This window comes from Cebus imitator, unplaced genomic scaffold, assembly GCF_001604975.1.
Source record: "Cebus imitator isolate Cc_AM_T3 unplaced genomic scaffold, Cebus_imitator-1.0 Scaffold14, whole genome shotgun sequence".
NCBI lineage: Eukaryota > Metazoa > Chordata > Mammalia > Primates > Cebidae > Cebus > Cebus imitator.
This window is the reverse complement of record NW_016107329.1, coordinates 8478985-8498697: the sequence shown is the minus strand read 5'-3', so window position 1 is coordinate 8498697 and position 19713 is coordinate 8478985. Positions and strand designations below refer to the sequence as shown.

Genomic DNA, 19713 nt, shown 5'->3' with positions numbered 1-19713 from the left:
ATATCCACAAACCAGCGCCCAGGAGAGTGAATTAAAATTTAAAAGCAGCAAAATGCTCTGATTTTTCATTTGACTTAGATAGCATTTCTGCGACACTTCCTTTTGAAAGCCAAGTGTTTGATTTTTGGGAAAGAATAATGGATCACAAAAGGCTGACTCCCCAAGCAGGTTGATGAAGCCCAAGTTGGTCTGAGCAGGTTTCATGGTTCCTGGTTGCTGGGAAGATTAATTGAAACTAACACTCCCTGACTTTTCCCTCAGTGGCACCACTTTTTAGAGGCAGACAGTGTAGGTGTCAGACTTTCCCCAATTAATGCAGCCAATGCTAAATTTTCCAGGCAGTATTTGATTCCTCAGCATTTATTTTCAGGGAGATGGATCAAAAGACCTTTGAACCACTTAGAATCAAGAAGTGCTGTGGCAAAGAAACCACAGGAGATATCCTAGGGTCACCATGTCACTGTTTCAAAAGCCCAGATTTCTCTCATAAATAGAATGACGGCAGGCAAGGTAATCACTGTTAAAATTAAAAATTGTGTTTTCTCACCCTAAGATCATAGTATTGGAGAGCTTTATATTTTTAGGCTGTGAATAATTACCATAAAATAATGTAATGATATTTTCAGGTTGAGAAAAATATACATTGGTTGTAATTTCTGGCACTGGTATTTTTAAATTGGTGAATGTTGCCAGTTCCACGTGTACTTCCTCCAGTATCTCTTTCGTTCTGCATACCAAGGATACAGAGTTAGGAAGCCTTGGTCCTACCCTCAAAGCACTGAAGTACCAGTGGAGAGACAGCTCTGCAAATAGATTGTCCTAATGAAACAAAGTGATTTACAGAACGAGGTCCATACAATAGAACAGAAGGCAGCCCATGCCCACAGGAAAGGCTTCATAGAGGAGGCTAATTTTAGCTGGGATGGAAGGATGCCCAGGAGCTAATATTAACTAAAGAGATGCACTTTAAAAATCCCACAACACCTTTCAAGTAAATAACAACTTTTCCATGACCCTCTGCTACAATTTCTGGCAGGTGACTCATAGAAATAATTTATTGCCTTTCCTGGGACCCAGAGCAAATAGACCGGCTCCATCTTTCCTGAGTGGGTCCAAGTGAAGTGTCCCAGGCCATGAGGGGCATTGGAGCATGGGGCCAGCTCAGACTACCAGTAGCCGTCTGTGAGAAGCCTCTGCCACGACAGGAGGGCTCTGTGTTGCTGCCATCTGATCTGGCAGCTGCCGACCAGTGGTGGCTGTTGAGCCTTTGAAATGCAGTCACTGTGATGAGGGAACAGCATTTTTTTTTGTTATTTAACTTTTCAAGTCACGTTGAACAGTGCAGAGTTGCTGCCGACTCTCTCCGTACTTCTGGAAGCCTGCTGGACGGCACTGGGCCAGGCGTCAGGGCATCATGGTTGGCACGGAGGATGGAACGGGAGGAAGAGCAGCTCTTCCCCTTCCTTAGCCTGCAATGTTTTAGCTCTTAGGAAGCAATTCAGGCAGAAAAACAAGCCAGCCCTATTGAGGTTCGTCCCGTATTTGCTGTTTGTTTGACTTTGAACAGGACACAGAAGTCCTTCAAGCTGTACCTCCCAGCTGTGTAACGGGCTCATACCTAACTATCCTTAGTGCTCCAGGGACACAGGCATCAGGTGCAGGACACAGAAGTCCTTCAAGCTGTACCTCCCCCCTGTGTAATGGGCTCATACCTAACTCCTTAGTGCTCCAGGGGCACAGGCATCAGGTGCAGGACACAGAAGTCCTTCAAGCTGTACCTCCCCGCTGTGTAACGGGCTCATACCTAACTCTCCTTAGTGCTCCAGGGGCACAGGCATCAGGTGCAAGCTTGGCAGCTGCAAATGCATCAGCGTGGACCCCAGCTCCAGCACGTTCTGGCTGGGTGTCTTGGATCTCTCACGTAACTTCTTTGAGTGTCAGCTTTGTCCTCTGCTGAGTCCTGCTTTCCATATTTTCCTTGCAGAGCTGCATTAAGGGTCAGAGGTGCCGTAGAAAGGGCCATAACACCTAGCAGGCTGGTGACCAGCGCTAGCCATATTTTCAGTCTAAAGATTGGGCAAATGTTGGTCTGTCTTTGGTCCACCAGCTCCTTCCTTTGATACGTGCGTATCATACGCACACAGAGAAGCATGTGCATGTGACTGATTCATATATATCTAAGAACCTTTTGAAAGGAAGTTTACGAGAAAGAATTCACATTAAGTGAATTGTGCCAGAGTTAAAATTATGCCAAACCAACAGGGAGTCTGAAGATGCCTTTCTCAAGCCTAAGCGAACAAGTAATTGGGACACTTATTGGAAGACTTTTCTGTTTTTCTTGTGACACCCGCGTCTCAGGATGCTGGAGGAGACGCCATTGGTGGGTGTGGGTGGTGTTCTTTGCAGATTTAACTTTCCAGGAACTGAACAACGTTCTAGTGTGAGTCTCTTGGGGAAGTCAATTTGACTGCTGACTCAGCATGACTCATGACAGAGCTGGCCCAGTGCCCACTCCCAGGGTTTCCTCTCTCACTGGGGCCCTGGAAGTCCTTATCTCTTCTGGAATTCTGGGCACGAGCATAAAGAGAAACCTGTTCAATATTCACAGGAGTATTCGGCATGGCCAGGAGGTGCTGATAGGTGGCTCGCTGGGCCGAAGCTGGAGAAAAGGCTTCTGCATGCCGTTGGGGCTGAGGCAGCAGGCTGAGCTGGGGATAGCGGCTGTCCATTACTGAAGCCGCACACCCAACCACATGTCAATCAGCACCTCCTGATAGGTGCCGCATTCCTGCGAGCGTTGAGCAGCTGTTAGGGAAAGAAAGCTACCTAAGGAGAGCTGGGTGCCCAAAACCACACTGTAACTCCCTCTGCCCCATCCAGATCTCTGCTTGAAATGCCTAATTAAGATAAGTGTTTTTAAGAAAAACACAAGCAGTGCAGCAGACCAGGGCTTTGTCACAGAGCAACTGGCTTGCACCTAGAAAATGAAAGATGAGGCCTGAATGCATGACCATTTTCAAGAAGGTGGCTTCTTGATTCTGTGGTTGCCTGTGTTACAGTCACACTGGTGTGCTTCATGGATGGGTTCTTCAGTGGATCACAAGGCTTTGTTCTTACAGGGGCCTCAAGGTACACCAGGGCTGATGGGCCAGCCAGGAGCCAAGGGAGAGCCTGGTGAGATTTATTTCGACCTGCGGCTCAAAGGTGACAAAGGAGACCCAGGCTTTCCAGGACAGCCTGGCGTGCCAGGGAGAGCAGGTTCTCCTGGAAGAGATGGCCATCCGGGTCTTCCTGGCCCCAAGGGCTCGCCGGTATGTTCATCTCCGGACTTCGAATGTGCATTTTACAAATGGGGGTCTGCACAGAATAGAGAATTGAGTAATTTGAATCAGATCTATGTATTTCCATCTCCTTGGTGACGGAATACATGAACTTGTTTCTTGGCTTATGGAACAAGTTAAGTCTGTAAACTCAGGCATTGCCAGTGTTGTCAATTAGATGATAACAGATCAGTGTCTTCTGATGCATCTGGGGGAACTGAACAGGTATGTTTGTATATCTTTTTGCTTTGGATGGAAGGTGAAATCTAAAGTTAATAGTATTCATGTCATTGTTTAAAAAATTCCAAGTATCAACATCTCATTCTCTAAAGTATCTCCCTAAGTAGATGAGGGAGGGAGAATGCTCAGCTTAGTTTAGGGAGAAGAATGCTGGTTTCACTTATTAACTATGAAGTGGCCTGCCTGGGAGGGTAGATGAAGTAAATAAATAGTGTGGGCCAGTTAACTCTAGTACTCATTGACCACAGATGATAGAAGAATGTGATAAGGGCAGGTGTGGGTTTGTCTCTGATAATGGTGTGTTTTCCTCTTTTCACATCAGGGTTCCGTGGGATTGAAAGGAGAGCGTGGCCCCCCTGGAGGGGTTGGATTCCCAGGCAGTCGTGGTGACACCGGCCCCCCTGGGCCCCCAGGATATGGTCCTGCTGGTCCCATTGGTGACAAAGGAGAAGCAGGCTTTCCTGGAAATCCTGGGTCCCCGGGCCTGCCAGGTGAGGCCTGAGAAACTTGCGGTGCAGCATGAAGTTGTAAACAGAGGCATGGCAGGTACCTCGTGTGCACACAGAGGCCGGGGTTCAGACAAGCCAGGGCACACGCTTGACTTCCATTCTTCCAGGAAGTGGGGCAGGATCTGGGCAAGCCTTCAGCCTTTTTATGCCTCCCTTTCCTCATACATGTTCCATCATGTATGATGGGCCAGGGAACTTGCAGGTTCTCCCTAAAAAGAACTTGAGTCTGCAGTCCTCATAAGTGGGTATACAGCAGGTGCCAGCTACAGTCAGCCTTTACATGGAAGCCACTCCGAGGTCAAGTCATCTTCCTCTCCTTACCCATTTGGCTTTCTCCGATGAGCAGCCCGCTTTGGCTTCTGTGTATCCCGAGTGGTGTGAGCTCTGTCTCTTCACAGTCGGCAGACGCCTGTGAACTGATGTACGGAGGTCCCACCGTGGTGGCGATTTCATTCCGTGGCGGTTTTGTTGTCTGCTGTTTTTTGAGTTAATCATGCACCAAATTCTGTGCTGAGCATTGACAAGACGTGGTAAAAATGGCAAACTCAGTCCCTTTCCTCCTGCACAGCCTGTCCAGAGGTTTTTCAGAGAACCCGTAGCTGGGATGAGTATGGGCTCCCTCATCATTCTCCTCTCCCGTGACTTGCTTATTTTCAGGGCCAGCGGGAGAGGGGTGTGGTGCTGGGCCTTGCGCAGGGCAGGTGCTAATAGGTTATTATCTGACTGCGATTCCCAGTAGACATGGAGCACTCCTGTTCTTCCCTAGAAAATCCTGGAATGAGACGAGGAGAGGCCAGGGATGCCTTGTGTGTAGATCAGGGAAGTAAATCCGTGTCGCTAGGAAGCATTCAGAAAGTTGTAGAAGTGAGTGAAAGGACTTAAGGTGATGAAAAATATGTAACTAGTAAGCCTTAAAAAACATAGTTACTAATTAAGTAGCTGGATGTTTCAGTGTCCAGGAAGAACCACGTTGGAGCAATTATGCCATGCTGTTCTGGCTCACAAGTTTGCTGATTATGTCCGTAACCCTATTTAGCCTGTTTTATCAAATCCTGTTCCCATTAGGGACTAATTTTTCCTTATTAATATGCAGTGTACAGGCTGGGTACTGTGGCTCATGTCTATAATCCCAGCAGTTTGAGAGGCTGAGGTTGGCAGATCACCTGAGGTTAGGAGTTCGAGACCAACCTGGCCAACATGGTGAAACCCCGGCGCCTGAAATCCCAGCTGCCTGGGAGGCTGAGGCGGGAGAATTTCTTGAATCTAGGAAGCGGAGGTAGCAGAGTGAGATCGCGCCATTGCACTCCAGCCTGGATGACAGAGCGAGTTCCTGTCTCTTTCACACACACACACACACACACACACACACACACACACACAGTCCCGTTCCTAAGCATCTAAGCACTCCAGCATAGGAAATGTCAGTGTTTGAGGGCAGCCCAGGTGTAGTGTGCTAACATAACTGTTACTCTTATCCTTCTCCCTGTTTCTATAATCAGTGGGTACTTAGCATCAAGTTCTGACTCTGTTGACTGTTGTTCTTTGGTTAGAAGGGTCCTAGAAATGTCTCTGACTCCATTAGAGGTAGGGTGATACCGGGTTTAATGGAGGAGGACCCTGGTGAACCAGGCACAGGGACTCCCGATCACTTTCCCTGCGACTCTTGATTCCACAGTCAACAAATCAAGTGCTGTCTTTGTGCTTGTGACACCTGCCGTCTTTCAGAGCTGTCAAAGGGAATCAGCCTTCCTTTTGGCGAGAAACTACCATCAGAGTTTCCAACTGGAGTACTCGCAAATGTACCCTCGCAGATGGGGAAGAAGGCTTCTGGGGAGTGGGGCGGGGCCGTTGCGCCTCTGTCCACAGCTGCAGGGCTCCTCGGCCATCCAGACCCAGTCAGCTTCGAGATTAGAAGAAAGACTGTCTCTGATCTGCCAGAGCTGTGTTTAACTGTGGTGATCATAAAACCCTGGCGCCCAGGGGTGTGCGTCACCAACAGCAGATATTTCCTAGGGTTAGTCAGCTGGCGTTTTCTATAGTCTAGCTAAAGAATGTGCTGGCTGTTCTCGGGAGGCTCCACGTAGCTTGGGTTCTTACAAGGTATATGAAGATTCGGTGCGTGCATTCTTGGAGGGGAACCCTTGGGTCCTTTCTTGACAGTGCAGTCCTGACACTGCAGTGGCTCTCCTAGGCATGAGTGGCTGGGGCTGCGCCTCCTGGCGTGGGAGGAAGGATGGTTTTTCCCGTGCTGCTCAAGTGACCGCAGAGCTCTCCTCCTGCTCCATTACGGTTAATGGATCGTTCATAATCACCTGCGGATCATGTTGTTTGGATAATTTACCACCAAATGAACGTAATTTAGGTCAGCCTCAAAGCAACTTAGACTTTGCTAAATTGAGAGACAACAGCAAAAGTGCTTTGGCTTTTTGGGACAGGCTCACTAAGAAGTCACCCAGAGCCATCTCACGGTTGTTTTCGTGAGTCTTAATTGTGGACTCTTAAGGAATTATAGTGTCCAACAAACATCTTGGTCATTTTGGACACACGTTTTGGGGGGAAGCGTAGCTCTCTGTGAGGGATCCTAGAATTGCCGAGGGAAGAGGTGGAGAGCTCAGACAGGCTCTGCTCTCTTCCACGCGTGGTGCTGGGAGGGACTGGTGCGGCAGCGCACCCACTGCATGTCCTCTCTCTGCTCCGTGTGGTCCTCATTATCTTTTCTCTTTACTCTTTTTTCTAGGCCCAAAGGGTGAAGCAGGAAAAGTAATTCCTTTACCAGGCCCCCCTGGAGCAGAAGGACTGCCGGGGTCCCCAGGATTCCCAGGTCCCCAAGGTACAGTTGGAATTCCAGTTCAATGGGATACCACGAGAGCGTCCTCACGTTTTCCTCAAGCTGACTGTTGGTCTTTCCCACCACAGGAGACCGAGGCTTTCCTGGAACCCCAGGAAGGCCAGGCCTGCCGGGAGAGAAGGGCGCCGTGGGCCAGCCGGGGATTGGATTTCCAGGGCCCCCTGGCCCCAAAGGTAACCCTGCCAGACAAGCCTGTGACTTTTGTGAGAAAGGAGGCAGTAAACATAAAAATGGCACACAAGTTGGTGCCTGCTGTTCAGGAGGCTTTCAGAAGAGCCCAGGCAGGGCTGAGGACAGTGACTTCAGTGGCTTCTGTGCCATGGCTGCCTTGCTATGTAGAGTTTGCTTGGGAAGATGGGACGTGAAGGCAGGGTAAGCTTCACGGGCATTGCCACCATGGCACTCGTGGAAACCCAGGCTCCAGGTGTTCGTTTTTATCCATGAGGAGGACTTGCAGTCCACCTGAACACGGCCAGCGTGGGTTGGGAGTTGGGGGAGCGCCCAGCAGCAGGTGCAGGGAGTCGCGGGGAGGGGGCTTTGCCCTGGGGGAGGCGTTCACGGGTGTTAGAGCCATCACTTCCTGCTGGAAACTGTAAGGAGGTAAGGAGGGAAATTTCTTTTCGCCCCTTTTCACATTTCTGGGATCTACTTGTCCTTCAGGTAGACTCTGATTAGCAGACTTGTCATCAGGGCCCTTCTGTTGAGGACTGAGGAGAAGGAGCTGTGAGCACAAAAGGGGCGTGTCGTATGAGGAAGTTTGTCTTCATGCCACACGCCGTGCGGCCAAACTTAGGTTAATGTCCTCCAGTCTCCCAGGCTCTCTCCCCAGAGGCTCCAGGCCCCATCCCCCTCACTGCTGTAGGCTTCTAGCGAGAAGAACAGGAGACGACAGCCCCTGTCCTCTGATAGCCACACCACGCCACGCCCACCCACCCACGTGGCCACTTCCCTCAGGCTTGGAGGGCAGCAGAGTGTCCCTGTTCACGAGGGACAGGAGCTGAGGGCTGGCCACGTTCACTACTGCTTCATATTCTATCATTGCCTCACACAAGGTCTCCTTCATGAGCGGCCGTAGCCCACGTGGCATGGAGTGGCTTGGCTTTGTGGCAGTGAGGAGGGTGGTGAGGGCCACTTGCCGTCACAACCTGTCTGTGCAGAGCCCCACAGGGGATGTGATTCAGGCCTGTGCCACTGCAAACTTACAAATGACTGGACATTGGAGACCCCGTTGTTGCATACACAGGGTGTGAACTAGTGGCTGGCCAGCTTCACTGCCCCTCGGAACCTCCAGGGTGGGGCCCAGACAGTGGCCGGGAGTCCTTCAGCCTCAGATCCTCTGCCATCTTGAAAAGTGGCCCTGCCTGATAGACCCCCGGGGTTTGTATTTCTAACGAGGTGATGGTGGTGCCCCGGCCCTGACCACATCTTGAGCAGATGAGTAAAAGTGCCCTTCTCATCTGCAGGTGCCAAGGGGTGTATTTGTTTTGTTTGGGGAGAGTAGGGCGGGAGGGAGAGGTTTGAAGAGAGGAGATGGGAGGGTGCAGGTGCTGGAAGAGGCAGTTACACACCTGCGCCCTCTGCTGGGCAGTCTCTCCTGGCCTCTTCCAGCCAGCTCCGAAGGCCTCCGCGGGTGACTGTCTCAGGTCAGGTTGGCACATTTGGGCAAGACTAAAAGTGAAGAAAGTGGGTACGGGAATTGGAATTGGAGTGATTTTTTTTTGACTTTTCAAAACAGGTGTTGACGGCTTACCTGGAGACATGGGGCCTCCGGGGACTCCAGGTCGCCCGGGGTTTAACGGCTTACCTGGGAACCCGGGTGTGCAGGGCCAGAAGGTGGGTGCCAGGCGTTTCCTCGATGACCGGTCTCCCCCATCGTTGTTATTAACTGGACACAAAAAATGCAGGTTGTGAACCTCCCGGGACACGTTGGGCCAGCGGGTTTTGGTTTTTGATGAAATAGCAGAGAATAGGAAGTATCAGAGTACAAAGCACGTGGAAGTAACTATTTGAGGGGAAACCTTTGTTTCGATTTTATGAAATTGCATGACACATTTTCTTGCCTGTGTGTAAGCCGGAACTCATGGTAAAATACGCTTCTTACTGAGAGAAGCAGCTGAAAGCTGTTTGCAAGCCACTGTCCTCAAAGAAACCATGGTCAGCCAGGACGGTTTCTCAGCCTCACACCCCTGGCGTTCTGGGTTCAATAATTCTTTTCTGCGGGGGCTACCCTGTGCCTTTGTAGGGCTTTTGGCAAGAGCAGCCCTGGCCTCTACCCATGAATGACCGAAAGGACACCCCCTTCCACCCAGTCACAACTGAAAATATCTCCAGACACTGGCAGATGGCACTGGGGGGCAACATTGCCCCTGCCTGAGAACTATTGGTCCAGGGTGAAGTCAGCATCCTCCTTGCCCTCGAATATTCTGCTACCAACTTGCCTATACTTGAAATTCTACTTAGCAAATGTGAGGGCCTACTGATTACATCCTTTCCTGTTCTGATCGGAAGGAATGGATGTGAAATTGCTGGAAGGCATTGGTACCAAATGGGAGAAAGGGCCAACAGCCATGGATAAACGTTGCCAGTGACGGCCCCAGGTCGGGCCTGCTCCCTGTCCATCAGGAAAGGGCAGGTCAGCATCACAGTGGCCACACCTCTGTGATCCCAGGGTGGCTTCGTCCTGAGAAATACCAAAACACCTGACAGCAGGGTGCCCTCATCTGGTGGCTGAGACCGAATAGAAGCCTTTGGACCTTTGTCTTTATACAACCCGCCACCAGCTTCCCTGATGACCTACGTTGCATTTGAATGTTTAGCCAACCACGGCAGCGTGTGGATCATCTTTAAACCTGCAAGACTTGGGAGTTAGTAAATGCCTGATGGAATGTGAATGAAAGATTTAATTCATGATTTAAAATTCCATGCCTTTTCAAGAATCCTTTTGATGGAGTTCCTTCCATTTTGAAAATTTCCTCCTGGGATGCATAGAGAAGTTTCCATTGATGTCCAGATACTCCCTCTCTGGAAATGTCATTTGCAGACAGGGGACACGGGTGGAGTGCTGTGATTTCATGGCCACCTGCTCGCTTCAGAGCCTTACATCTGTGCCTAAATCCAGGCTGTTTCCAAGGCGCTGTCACCCTTTATTTTAATCACCTGTATCTGTCAAAGCCCAGTGACTCATGCCATAGATTAAAACGTTTAATTTCCTGTGAAACCTTCATTTATCCAAAAAACCAAAATAACTGGTGTCCATGCTGGTCCTGGAGCCTTGCCATCTCTTAGGAAGGACTCCATTCACTACTCACAACTCATATTTTGCCTTTTATCAGTTACTTAGGGTCAACACTTTGTCACAGGCGCCAGGCTGCAGAGTTGAGGGGGCATGCTCAGGTCAGAAGACTTGAGAAGAATGTCGTTTATTGGCGGGGAGCCTTGCTTTTCCTCCTTTGTAAAATGAAAACAGTGAAAGTTACCCAGAAGCCTGAAAACATGTGATAGGTGTGAGGAAGGTTTGCAAAGGTGTGAAAAGGGTTGAGCAGAGAATATTCTTACCGGATGCATTGGCACTGTCTGTTAAGTCTTCACTCATGCTATTGGTTTGATAAATATATTGACTTTGCAAATCAATTTGCTTTGGGGATTTTCAGGGAGAGCCTGGAGTTGGTCTGCCGGGACTCAAAGGTTTGCCAGGTATTCCCGGCATCCCTGGCACGCCTGGGGAGAAGGGGAGCATTGGAGTACCCGGTGTTCCTGGAGAACATGGAGCGATCGGCCCCCCTGGGCTTCAGGGGATCAGAGGTAACTTTTTGCAGATCAATCCGGACAGTTTCAAGGACAGGATGTGCTTATGTTTGCATTCCCAGAGCCCCTGCCGAGTATGCTTGATACGTATTTGTTGAATGAATGATGCAAATCCTAGAGGGCTAGAGGTGGTGGCTTTCTGTTGCTGGGGCCATTCGTGTGCGTGTCTCCTATGCCAGGAAACACGCCACTGCTCCTGCACAGCTAATTCTCAATTTTTCTTCTCCAGGTGACCCAGGACCTCCCGGATTGCCAGGCCCCATGGGGTCTCCAGGAGTTCCAGGAATAGGCCCCCCGGGAGCTAGGGGCCCCCCTGGCGGACAGGGACCACCAGGGTTGGCAGGTGAGTGACATTCTTCTACAATTACCTCTTCTTAAAAGCCTGCTTTCCTGAAGCATGGGAGATGAGGTTGGGGTCCCCATGAAGGAAAGCTTAGCACAATGTGTGACAAAAAGAGAAAAAGTAAAACTTGAGTTTGTGAAAATAGGTTTGATGACTGTTTGCTGAAATGTAGTCCTAGATTTTTTTCCCAACCACTGAGATTATGTACCAAACAAAGAGACCTTTCCTTTACTGTGTACTCAATCACGTTTTACATTTTATTCTAACTGATGTCTCTATATCATCTTTCCATAGGAGGGTTAATTAGTTGTGGATAATTTACGCTAATTGAGCCCACGTCTGGAGCCTAGCTTTGCCTTTGGCAGTAATAATCACAGAGTGAAGGTGGTGCATGGAGATTAGGGTAAAACACTCAGTGAATGGGGCTCAGGAAATGCTAGTCCTCGTCCTGAATACTGAGGAGAGGCCGTGGTGGTACCTAGGGTGTCATTGCTGACTATCGGTGACAGGAAGGAGGGGGCCTTTCTTTTAGAACAATAGCCATTTGATTATCCTGATGACCCAAACACCAGCACTTAGCAGATGATCCATTCAAGTCCCCGGTGTGGGCGTGTTCACGTGCTTCCTGAAGACAGTCATAGTTATACGGAGCACTGTACATTGTAGATCATTCTGTACATTCTGCTGAAAGTTATTTGTATTTCACCCAACTGCAGGTCCTCCTGGAATAAAAGGCGAGAAGGGTTTCCCTGGATTCCCTGGACTGGACATGCCTGGCCCTAAAGGAGATAAAGGGGCTCAAGGACTTCCCGGCGTAACAGGGCAGTCAGGTCTCCCTGGCCTTCCTGGACAGCAGGGGACTCCAGGGCTTCCTGGGTTTCCAGGTAACTTCCGTCTGGATCCATGATGAGGACACGGCCTCACCTTACTCTTTTTATGACTCAGCATTTACTGTCAGCGTTCCGAGCGAGGAAATGTTCACAGTCCTTTCCTTTGGCCACAGGTTCCAAGGGAGAAATGGGCGTCATGGGGACCCCTGGGCAGCCGGGCTCACCAGGACCAGTGGGCTCTCCAGGATTACCGGGTGAAAAAGGTAGGAGAGCTGATAATCCCCAAAGCTCATCTGGTGTCTATTTCTCTGTGCCTCTTGGGAGGTTCCCAAGTTGTCGTAGATCATATTTCACTTTAAGAGTCTCACGCAAGAAACGCAAGCACGGGGCCAGGAGACCCCCTTCTTCCGGTAGGATTCCTGGTGCTCAGTGCACGTAGGGTTGAAAACTGTAATTAGCCAAGCAAATCAAAAGGAACTTGGGCACAGATGTGATTCTCCTTGTGAGAAATGGTGGAATTTTCAGCTATGCCAAAGACACAGGGACTGAGTCTTTAGATTCCAATTCGCAACCCACACAGGTTTACAGGTCTTCATCTTTATTTCTTATCTTGTTATTTGAAATCGGTCCAAAATAATGTCTTTCAAAAAGAAATATTACATGTGAAAAGGTCATTTGCTTAGCAGAACGACAAAATTCCTATTCTATTATTTTGTATAGAACTGGGGGGCAGTATGAGTAAGAGTGATAAAGATGTGTAGCAAGGAGAGAAAATCTAAGTTATCTAAAGCTGGAAGCCAAGTCACATGTGTTAGCGTTATTAGCGAATAATGAATTGCAGAAAATGGCCTTACCGTGCGTTTACCTGGGGTCAGGTTCTTCTGTGTCTCAGACCCTGGCCATTAATGCCATTTTGGACAAGTTGTTTGTTCTTTGTGCCCTCTTTGTCAGCTGCCCTCCCAGTCAACAAGAATGTGAGCCTCCTGACCAGCTCTGCAACACTGGCCCAGGCTCACCGGTGGCTTCTCTTTCCTCACAGGGGACCATGGCTTTCCAGGCTCCTCGGGACCCAGGGGAGACCCTGGCTTGAAAGGCGATAAGGGTGATGTTGGTCTCCCCGGCAAGCCTGGCTCCATGGATAAAGTGGACATGGGCAGCATGAAGGGCGAGAAGGGCGACCAAGGAGAGAAAGGCAAGTTGAGGAAGGTTTCTCACGGCCAAGCTTGGAGCCCCGTGTGCCTTTCTTGGGTTATCGGGTCCTCCATAAATAATACCAACCAGCCTGCGTTTCTGCAGCAACTTGCTTGCAAGCAAATGTGGGTCATTGCTATTTGCTTCTCTGATGTGTAGGACAAATTGGACCAATTGGTGAGAAAGGATCCCGAGGAGACCCTGGGAGCCCAGGAGTGCCTGGAAAGGATGGGCAGGCGGGACAGCCCGGGCAGCCAGGTATGGTGTGGAACTCCGGTCCCCGGCATGGCAAGGGCTCGGGATGAGGCCTGTGTTCCCAGCTCTTTCTGTAGATGTCAACCTCTCAGATTGCTTTCTTTGCTGTTCTAGGACCTAAAGGTGACCCAGGCATAAGTGGAATCCCAGGTTCTCCAGGACTTCCAGGACCAAAAGGATCTGTTGGTGGCATGGGCTTGCCAGGTAAACCGGATGTAGAAGAGGGTGCTCTAACATGTATGCCTGTGGCCCTGGTAGGGCATGTCTGCACAACGAGACCCTCTTCAGCTGAGGAGACAGAATCCAGGCGGTTGTGTCTTTCACACACGTTCACATCCTCAGCTCTGAATGGGCCCCTGCTCAGGAAGGGGAGCATTTGATGATGGTATGGAGAAAACTCAACATCTAATGGAATAAAGCATGGGCCGTATACAGTCAGCTTTTGGCGATCTCCAAGTGACCGTCTCCTTAGCTAGGAGCTCCCTAGGAGACGTCGGCTTCTTCTGGGCTTGTCAGCCTGAGTAGCTCGTGGCTCCAGAGCCCTTTGTGCTAGTTCAGAAGAATTCTCTGGACTCCTCCACTCCAATCCTGAACTGGCCTTCATGCTTTGCCATCAGTGCCTACTGCAGTGAGAGCAGCTGGGAAGAGAGTGAGGGAAGGGCTGGGCGGCGACGGTCCTCAGAGCTCCTCAGAAAGCAGAAGAGTTCAGATGGGAAGCCGGTCTTTCCATCTCCTCCTGTCTTTAGCAGGTGCTATTATCACTTTATGAGTATAAGCATGTAGGTTGCTGATCATGCCCGTGTGTGAGTAAGCCTGGCCACCAACATGCATCACAGAACCAAGTGTTCATGGACTCTGGCCTGCCCACCTCATGGAACCTGTGATGTCTGGCTAATGAGAGCTGGCTGTGTAATAAAAAACATAAGATCCATTTTTATACTGTTGAGAAAGGAAATATTCTAGGCAGTTAATGTATTTCTTCCCTGTCTTAATAACATGATGGTCTTCAAGGACAGGAGAGACATTTCCTAGCATGGCTCTGATGTGATCTGGATGGCTGACCTGGGTGATCAGTCATGAGCCAATTGATAGATGGGGGATTTGCGCTCTTGTATCTCACTCTTGGCTGGTTGTGGAGGCACTTTTTCATTTGTAATCCCAGCACTAGCTAAGCTCAAATCAGGTTTCAATTGTTTGTGTTTATAGGAACACCTGGAGAGAAAGGCGTGCCTGGCATCCCTGGCCCACAAGGTACCCCTGGCTTACCTGGAGAAAAAGGTGCAAAAGGAGAGAAAGGGCAGGCAGGCCCACCTGGCATAGGCATCCCCGGGCTGCCTGGTGACAAGGTAACTGGCACTCAGCATGGAAAGGTCTCTCCTCCCAGCTCGTGGGAGGCTGTCTGAGAAATGCTCAGTAAATACCTTAGCATCTCAGCGCACTCCGTGAACCATAGCACAGAGTGATCCTGCAAGGAAACACAGGCCACCTCTCCTCCCCTTTGTATTCACTACCTTGCCCCCAAGGAAGAATCTAGAAACTGGTGAGAGGCTAGGGTGGGAGACAGCTGTTACTGGGGTGAAACAGAGAGGATGAAGGGGAAGAGGGACGGTAAGTGGGAGCCAGATGGTTGGCTCCGCTGTGCTTAAGTCTTTCCTCTCTTTTCAGAAGAGGACTTTGATTCTTTGGTGAGAAATCTGGAAGTGGAGTTTGGCAATGCAATATTCATTACACCAAAATGTATACGGTTATCTAGAACATGCCTACAGATGCACGCGCATGGACAAATGTAAAGTTAATATGCCTGACTTGTACTTGCAGGGAGATCAAGGGATAGCAGGTTTCCCAGGAAGCCCTGGAGAGAAGGGAGAAAAAGGAAGCATTGGGATCCCAGGAATGCCAGGGTCCCCAGGCCTTAAAGGGTCTCCTGGAAGTGTTGGCTATCCAGGTAGGTGAGGGGGTCTTCTCTTGGACTTGGGGATCTAAAAAGTCAAAGAAAAGACCAAACTTATGGATGTTCTGGTGTTTTGTGTTTTTCTTTAGGAAGCCCTGGGCTGCCTGGAGGAAAAGGTGACAAAGGCCTCCCGGGATTGGATGGCATCCCTGGTGTCAAAGGAGAAGCAGGTAGAGGCTCCTCTTTGGGACACAGCCCAGGCACATAGAGAAGAGAGGCCAGGGTATGGGAGGCCCCAAGGAGTTCCCATCACAGATGGGGAACATGGAGGCCAGCTGTCCTGTGTCCCGTTTTCAGATGGGCAAGCTGAGGCTAGTGCAGGTGACAGGGTCATTCTGAGGTCTTGCCACCATCAGCATCTAGGACCCACATCCCCAAACTGTTTTTGTAGCTAACATGGAGTTTCAGGGACCTCCTCTTTGTTGTCGCCAGTTTTTGAGGGTCAGGGTTTGATGGTGTTGCTGAAAGTATGCAGGGTCCTTTCTGAAGGGAAGTCAGAACTGACCTCAAGGTGTGCTTGGGAGGGAATGGCTCTCTTAAAGGATGTCAGCAAGGAACGATTTGTATGGCATCTAGGCTGCTGTGAGAGGTTATGTGGGTGTTGATGTTGTGACTCTTCTCTTTGAGGTCTTCCTGGGACGCCTGGCCCCACAGGCCCAGCTGGCCAGAAAGGGGAACCAGGCAGTGATGGAATCCCAGGGTCAGCAGGAGAGAAGGGTGAACCAGGTATGGCCCAGTGCCCCATTCCCTATCAGAATCAGCAGTGTCCACTCCCAGAGACCTTCAGACTGCCTGCGTTCAGTGAACAGAGCTGGGCGCAGAGTAGCCCCGGGACTACACATCTTTGCAGCTACTTAAACACCGCTGTGGACATGTGGAGCAGGATGGGTTGAGAGAATAAGAAGGGAAGGGGGATTTATTATCCCTTAAATACTTAGGCATCTTCCCCTGAAATAACCTGAGCTCTCAGTGGTGAGTCAGAGACACGTAAAATACCTGCTGTTAGAACGATTTCCACTTCCCTTGTGGTTGCTATGACAAAGCAAAGCAAAGCATAGCAAAACAACACTCTTTTCTCTGCCCAGCATTTCCCCATTTGAGGAACTGTCCTGGAAATACTGGTTGACCCCTGAGTCTGCTCCTATCTCTGATGGGCCACAACTTGGCCAGAACTTGGACCATAACTTGACCATAACTTGGGCAAAAGTGCAAGCTGTGATGATGACAATCGCATACACAGTAATATTCGTATTTAATACGAGAGAGATAAACACACCATTTGAAGCAGGTTACCCCTGAGCTGGGGGTACACTGGGAGGACCACCAAGAGCTTCCACTGCAACTGGTGCTGGCCTCTTTCTTAAGTTCATTTTTTTCATTCTATAACTTTATGTTATAAACATTCATTTTTTCTGTACAAACCATTCATTAAAAATGCCCTGCACTCCTTTTCCCCCATTTGAAACTTCCCTCAAGCCCCTTGCTGACATTTGTCATCTCCCCAGCATCTGCTGCCCCAAATCTCTTTGGCTCTCGCTTCCTTCCTGAGAAGAGCAATTAGCTGGATGGTTGTCTGAGAAGCCCATTTGCTTGTCTCCAGACGGCAGCAGGAAACAAATACTCATTTGCACAGATCGTTTCTGCTAACCGCCACGATGGTTCTGAGCGGAAAGGTACTTAGAAAAAAGCACTAAATTAGGAACATCCAGTCAAGGGTATCTTACAGTAACTGTAGGAATGTCATTTTATTACAAGGGTGCAATGAACTAATATCCATGTGCTCTACAAATATACATAGTGTTAGTGCAAAGTTGACAGTGCTTTGTGTTGTACCTGCAGATGGATTGTTTAAGAGAAACATTGTGTTTTACCCTCATCTAATAGGTCTTCCAGGAAGAGGATTCCCAGGCTTTCCAGGGGCCAAAGGAGACAAAGGTAATCTTTGCTCACTATGCTCTTCCTTTTCAACTAACTGCTGCTGCCTGATGTAGCAGAACAGGGGGCAGCATCTTCAGGATGAAGCCCCATCCCTGTTGGCCAGGCAGCAACTGGATGGAGGATGGGTGCTGGGCCCAGGCAGCAATGCCTGCAAGACACATGTGGTTCCCCTCTCATTAATGGGTCAAAATGGCATGCAGCCCACTCATAGTCAGAGTTATCTTTTACTTGGACTAATTTTATAAAAATCCAGCAGAGGAGGGAAACCCTTGTCATTTTTGTGTCTAGAAGGTCATCAGAATATTGAAATTCTGACTTTCTGGTTATGCTTACATGAAGGCAGACCAGGACGTAACACACACCAAGAGACTAAAACATACCCTGGGTAGCCATGATGTGCTCAGTACCACGTGCAGCTGAGAGCTGACCAGGAGCTTGGCTAGGCAGTCGCCTCTCTCAGAGAGCTAAGCATTTCATGGGATGCAATGTAGACACAGAAAATACAAGGCATGTGAGCCACATGACACTGAGGAGAAGCCACTGGTGGCCGCAGCCGGGAGTTCACAGACAGCATCCGTGGACATGCTTATGGCAGGTGGCTGGGCTGGCTGAGTGATTCCACTCAGTGGAAGGAATCTGAAAGCCCTGGAAGGCCTGGGACTTCAGCTGAGAATGAGTAGGGGCACGGAGATGCTGCGTCCCCTGGCCCCTGCTCTCTCTGAGACCCGCTCACCAGGTTTCCTTGGCAGACGTGTGGTCTGGCACTGGAACCCCTGGGTTGAGATGGATGGCGTGGTGCCCTGTGGGCTGCCTTGGGAATGGGCACTTCCCCGTCTCTGAACTCACAGACTCCCTCAAACACAGAGCCCCTTGCAAACGCACCTGCTCAAGGGGTCACTGCGGGCTGTTCCTGCCCTGCCTTTCCTACCTCGCCGCGCGATCCTGCACGCTCTGTGGACATGCTGCACTGCCCTTGCACAAGCTCAACACAGTGCCTGGTGTGTTCACACCGCCGTGTGAAATATCAGGGAGAACCCCAGGAGAAGAGAATCCCATGTGACCGCTTGAGGTCTTGACCCTATTTCATTCCTTTTCCTTTGTTCTTGAAATAACCATAGAATTTTGGCATTTTTATTGGTTAGATTTGGATAATATGTTTAAAATTCAACATGGAATTTTTTTTCCCTACAAGCTGTTACTTTTTAATTTTTTAAACCTGCTCATTGGGGTTTCATTAACAGGTAATAAACTACAAATATTAAGGTGTACAACTTGATAAGGCTGACATAGGCCTACACCCATGAAAACAACCATTCCCACATTCCAGATAGCAAGCACAGCCTCCCCCCAAAAGTCTCCTCTGCAGCTTCATAATCCCTCCCTCCGGGCCCCTCCCCAGACCCCAAGCAACTGTCCAGCTGCCTTCTGGTCCTCTAGTTAGTTTGTGTTTTCTAGCAGCTTATGAAGGTGAAACCATGCACTGTACACTCTTTTCAGTCTGACTTCTCTCCCACGACATAGTGAGTTTGAGATCCAGCCCCGTGGCTGCTCACTTCTCTCTATGGCTTCGAGGGTCCTGCTGTGTGGACAGAACATAGTCGGCGTGTCTATTCATCTGCGGATGGAGCGAAGCTGTCATTCAGCAGTGTGGTTGCTGCAGGTGTCTCTCAGCACAATTCAGATGCCTCTGCCATACAACAGTTCTTTTAAGAAGTGTAAACATGATAGCTGGGGTCCCAGCTCTTTCTCCAGCCAGGCCACGGTCGGATTCTAGTGTGTTAGTAAAGAGAAGGAAGGATCAGACACTTGCTGCCGTTTCCCCTGGTGGCCCTCGAAGCCCCCTCTGAGGGTCACCTGCAGGGCTCTGCTGCTGCGTTTCCCATCACCTCAAACAGTTTTTCTTGTTTAGGTTCAAAGGGTGAGGTGGGTTTCCCAGGATTAGCTGGGAGCCCAGGAATTCCTGGAGCCAAAGGAGAGCAAGGATTCATGGGTCCTCCGGGGCCCCAGGGACAGCCAGGGTTACCAGGATCCCCAGGCCATGCCATGGAGGGGCCCAAAGGAGACCGTGGACCTCAGGGCCAGCCTGGCCTGCCAGGTAAGGGCGTATCACCAGGGGCTGGGGCTGGGGACTGGGACAGAATTCACAAAAGGAAATAGTGTGAAAGAAACAGTTACATTCTCAATCGAGCTTTTTTATTTAGAAGTCTGAAGCATTTATTAAAGCTTAAAATTGTGTTTGGCCTCCATTGAGTCAAAGCTTTTCTTGCATGGTTTCTGTCAGGGAATTTAATTAGCGAGATGCAAGAAAGTAAATGTTTGGACAAGCCTGGACGCATGTCCGATGGGTGGCATTTGACTTAAACCAGCACAGCTCTTGGGTACACTTTTGGGTTCTGAACAAGACCCCTATGGGGTGGCACAGATGCCCAGGCACCACTAGACCACTGGCCATTTTGGACACAGAGACAGCAGCGTTTCTATTCC

At 49.8% G+C, this 19713-nt stretch overlaps 1 protein-coding gene across 1 annotated transcript in view; it reads left to right on the top strand.

Moving 5' to 3' along the window:
* COL4A1 (collagen type IV alpha 1 chain) overlaps nucleotides 1–19713 on the top strand; it is a 149647-nt gene that overhangs the window by 110750 nt on the left and 19184 nt on the right. Inside the window, exons 26-43 of the mRNA XM_017501855.2 lie at nucleotides 3120–3311; nucleotides 3883–4051; nucleotides 6807–6899; nucleotides 6986–7090; nucleotides 8653–8750; nucleotides 10568–10718; nucleotides 10951–11064; nucleotides 11781–11948; nucleotides 12068–12157; nucleotides 12934–13086; nucleotides 13245–13343; nucleotides 13455–13544; nucleotides 14547–14686; nucleotides 15159–15285; nucleotides 15381–15461; nucleotides 15919–16017; nucleotides 17176–17226; nucleotides 19139–19324. Coding sequence (XP_017357344.1) covers nucleotides 3120–3311; nucleotides 3883–4051; nucleotides 6807–6899; nucleotides 6986–7090; nucleotides 8653–8750; nucleotides 10568–10718; nucleotides 10951–11064; nucleotides 11781–11948; nucleotides 12068–12157; nucleotides 12934–13086; nucleotides 13245–13343; nucleotides 13455–13544; nucleotides 14547–14686; nucleotides 15159–15285; nucleotides 15381–15461; nucleotides 15919–16017; nucleotides 17176–17226; nucleotides 19139–19324 — 2206 coding nt within the window. The remainder of the gene's footprint in view (nucleotides 1–3119; nucleotides 3312–3882; nucleotides 4052–6806; nucleotides 6900–6985; nucleotides 7091–8652; nucleotides 8751–10567; nucleotides 10719–10950; nucleotides 11065–11780; nucleotides 11949–12067; nucleotides 12158–12933; nucleotides 13087–13244; nucleotides 13344–13454; nucleotides 13545–14546; nucleotides 14687–15158; nucleotides 15286–15380; nucleotides 15462–15918; nucleotides 16018–17175; nucleotides 17227–19138; nucleotides 19325–19713) is intronic.